General features: G+C 31.1%; 1 protein-coding gene and 1 long non-coding RNA gene across 2 annotated transcripts in view; both read left to right on the top strand.

Annotated features, from left to right (window-relative positions):
• Window positions 1-1,102, top strand: part of LOC107620626 — a 25,364-nt gene extending 24,262 nt beyond the window's left edge. The window contains exons 3-4 of the mRNA XM_016322758.1: window positions 856-933; window positions 1,085-1,102. Of these exons, the coding sequence (XP_016178244.1) occupies window positions 856-933; window positions 1,085-1,102 (96 nt within the window). The remainder of the gene's footprint in view (window positions 1-855; window positions 934-1,084) is intronic.
• Window positions 1,423-2,073, top strand: LOC110268516. The gene is made up of 3 exons (XR_002356543.1): window positions 1,423-1,531; window positions 1,731-1,905; window positions 1,986-2,073. It is a non-coding gene; the product is annotated as an uncharacterized LOC110268516 (long non-coding RNA).

Below are 4,399 nucleotides of genomic sequence, written 5' to 3'. Positions count from 1 at the left end.
TTTGATTATATAATATTTAAAAAATATATTCTGTTAATTTTAATATTTTTAACATAAAATTATCTAATTATAAAATAAAAAATAATATAAAAATTTAATTAAAAATATAAAAATTTAATTAAAAATTTAATAAAATTATAAAAATTAACAAAATAATTAATTTTTTAATTAATATTAATTTTGTAACTTATATATTTTCATTTTACTAATTGTTTTATAGGTTTCTTTGCTTTTTTTAATTGAATAATACTGTTCCGATAGCTAGATGATATTATTTTCCTTCGTTCAAGATCTAATTTGTTGGATTAATTAAAACTGCTCTTATGACTACTAGACAAAGAATTCTATCAAGGATTTCATCAAAATTTTGAGCAAATTTTTTGTTCGGTGATTAAGCCTATAATAGTGAGACTAGTGCTAATTTTAGCTTTTCTACTAAATTGGACTATTAGGCAATCGTTATAAATATATTTAGAGTAAAAGACAAATAAGTCTTGACCTTTTAAAATGAGGATATTTTTGTTCTTCAAGATTGAAAAATACATTTCGATTCCTCACGTTTTAAAACGGCTGACAATTATACCCCTTCATCCATTTTGGGCTAAAAACGGCAACGAAGCCAGCTGACATGGAGGAGTAGAGAATGACGTGTCCATTACACTTGCTGAAGTGGACTGGGACAAATTATTAGTGGACAAATTCGTCCCTTAATGACCAAAACGACGCCGTAAGCATGAGTGAGCCCCTATTTCATCAAAATGCAAGGTGGAAGCCATGGCCGCTGCTAGTGCGATCGTCTATGACGAGTGAGGGGGTTCTTCATCTTGCTTATCCTTTTTTACATGTTTCATGAAGGTACGAATTATGAGAAAACGTTTAGTTCGGAAAGCTTTTGACATGATTTTAGGGATATCTATGAGTGATAACAGGGAGGTATGTTCATATTTTGACGAATTTTAGTTGTACACATGCTGCCATTATCCCATTCTACATAGGATAAATTGTGTTAACTTAGATTCACTAATACTATCCGTATGTCTATATGTGTTTATTCATTTGACTAGATGTCTTGCTCTGTATGCAGGGCTATGAGAAGTTTTGAAAAAATTTTGGCAAACATTTGAAACTGGGTTGTATTGAAGATCATGAGAATCACAAACGCATCGCTCCATTGCTTAGGTTTTTCTCATCCTAAAGTGAAGAAGAACTGATCAGCTTGGATGAATATGTTGAGAACATGAAGCCTGATCAAAAAGATATTTATTACATTGCAGCCGATAGTGTGAATAGTGCAAAGAACACACCTTTCTTGGAGAGACTTGCAGAGAAGGATTTTGAAATATAAGTTTGTTTTCTTTCCTAAATTTATAACTTTGTACTGATTAATTATGTCATTTCTTAATATTGATGTTTGTGATTTTTTCTTAGGTACTGTTTCTGGTGGATCCAATTGATGAGGTTGCTATTCAAAACCTCAAGTCATATAAGGAAAAAAAATTTGTTGATATTAGCAAGGAAGACTTGGATCTAGGTATGTTCCTATTGCGTGGTGTATGGGAATAACATATCCCAAATTCTTGATATACTTCATGTTTTGGGAAAATGCTCATTTAATCAATGGTATCAGCATTTTCATCAACCAAATATTTAGTAGTCCTTGTCTTTCAGTGGATTCATCATGGCTTGGTTCTTCTTTATAGCTAGTTAAATTTGATTTGTTGTTTCTACAGGTGATAAGAATGAAGAAAGGGAAAAGGAGATGAAACAGGAATTTGGCCAAACTTGTGACAGGATTAAGAAATATTTGTGGGATAAAGTTATAAATGTGCAAATTTCAAACAGACTAAGCTCTTCACCCTGTGTTCTGGTGTCAGGAAAATTTAGTTGGTTTGCAAACATGGAAAGGTGGATCTTCCTTTCTATTATATACTTAATGACAAATTTTGAGGATTTTACATAACAAATTAACAACGTGCTCTATGTAGGCTAATGAAGGCACAATCTATGGGCGATGCCTCTAGCTTGGATTTCATGAGAAGCAGAAGGGTGTTTGACAATTGCACCAGCAGCGGCCATGGCTTCCACCTTGCATTTTGATGAAACAGGGCTCACTCATGCTTACGGCATCGTTTTGGTCATTAAGGGACGAATTTGTCCACTAATAATTTGTCCCAGTCCACTTCAGCAAGTGTAACGGACACGTCATTCTCTACCCCTCCATGTCAGCTAATTCCGTTGCCGTTTTTGGTCCAAAATAGACGGAGGGGTATAATTGTCAGCCGTTTTAAAACGTGAGGGATCGAAATGTATTTTTCAATCTTGAGGGACAAAAATGTCCTCGTTTTAAAAGGTCAGGGACCTATTTGTCTTTTACTCATATATTTATTATGGAGACTTTAGATTGTAATTATAATTTAAATTTTAAGTAGATAAAATTAATTATAGATATAATTTAGTTGAGTCAGTTAGAAGTTAAGTCTTTGACTATAAATAAATTTTTTGTGATATTTTGTATGTGTACAACAATTATTAATAAAATCATCTATTATTCTTTCTATTTTTTTCTCTCTTCTCTTTCTCTCAAACCCTAATCCTTATTTGTATAACATGTTATTAGTACGAGTTCTAAATTAAGACTAAAGCTAAATTTATCATCTCAAAATTGCAAAAACTTGAATTTATCGCTCTTGATTTAAATGGCAAAAAATATTTAGAATGGGCACTTGATACTGAAACTCATTTGGTATCTAAAAAGCTTAGAGATACCATTAAAAAAAGAATTAGAATCCTCAAACAAAGATAAGACTAAGACACTTATTTTTCCTACGTCATCACCTTCATAAAGGATTAAAAGTAAAACACTTGACTGTTAAATATCTTCAAGAATTATGAGCAAATTTAAAAGAAAGGTATGAACATCAAAAGACTGTATTATTGCCTAAAACTTGTTATGAGTGGATACATTTAAAGCTGCAAGATTTTAAAACAGTATGTGAATACAATTCTGTACTTTTTAAAATAATTAAGTTCACAACTGAAATTGTGTGGCCAAGAAGTTACCAATGAGGACTTAATGGAAAAAAAATTTTCACATTTCATACTTCTAACGTGCTGTGACAATAACAGTATTGTGAAAAGGATTTTAAAAGGTACTATGACCTAATAGGTTGTCTCCTGTTGATAGAACAAAATAATGAATTATATATTAATGAAAAATTATGAAGTTCGTCCAACTGGTTCAACTGCTTTTTCTGAAGTGAATGTGGCATCTCGTGAACATAAAAAAGACCATGGTCTGAATAACGGTCGAAACCGTGGTCGTGGTCGTGGACGTGGACGTGGACGTGGAAAATGGAACAATAGATTCCTACTCATTACCAAAAGTGGAATAAACATGAGAAGCGTGATCCGAGCTATAATGTAAAAAAATTGTGCTATCGATGTGCATTAAAAAGTCATTGGTCATGTATATGTCGTACCCCTGAATATTTTGTCAAGTTATATCAAGAATCTATCAAGAGAAAAAGACAAAAACAAAAGGTCAATTTGACTATACAAAGAGATAAAGTTGAAGCTAATACTGTTGAAACAGAACTGAAATCCACCGATGATATCTTTGCAAATCTTGATGACATCCTTGACATTAGAAACTCATGCAAGTCTAAACCAACTCATTTTAGTGACTAAAGTGATATTACTCATTTAGATGAATCAAATTTTTTTCAGAAGAACATTAATTAAAAATCTATCATTTTTTTAGATATTTTTCTTTCTTCATAGTTAGTTTTTTTATTTTGGTTGTAGTTTTTATTTGTTTTTGAAACTTTTGTATTTCTCTTCATTAATCATAATTTATTTTTATTTTAGTAATGAAGATGTGGATATTTCTCACGTTTCGCTCAAATTCAACAATAAAAAAGTATGTCTCGCTGACAATGTTTCAATACATACAATACTTAGAGATAAAATATATTTTGTCTCTTTTGTTACAAAAGAAGCAAATATAAGTATGATTGTTGGTAGTACAAAAATGATTGAAGGTTTCGGAAGAGTTACTATAGTATTACCTAAAGGAACCAAGTTCTTTATAAATAATGCATTACTATCAAGTAAGTCTCATAAAAACTTACTATATTTTAAAGATATCCGCCAAAATGGATACTATGTAGAAACCGCAAGAGAAGAAAATAATGAATATATCTATATTACCACTATGATACAGGAGAAAAATGTGTATTAGAGAAACTATTCGCTCTCTCTTCTAGTTTGTACTACACCACTATTAATAATGTGAAATCACATGCCATAGTAAATCAGAAGTTTATAAATACAAATATATTTACAATTTGGCATGACCAGTTAGGACATCCGGGTTCAATCATGATGAGAAGTATCATTG

The sequence above is a fragment of the Arachis ipaensis genome, chromosome B10, assembly GCF_000816755.2.
Source record: "Arachis ipaensis cultivar K30076 chromosome B10, Araip1.1, whole genome shotgun sequence".
NCBI lineage: Eukaryota > Viridiplantae > Streptophyta > Magnoliopsida > Fabales > Fabaceae > Arachis > Arachis ipaensis.
This window is presented reverse-complemented; position numbering and strand designations above follow the sequence as displayed.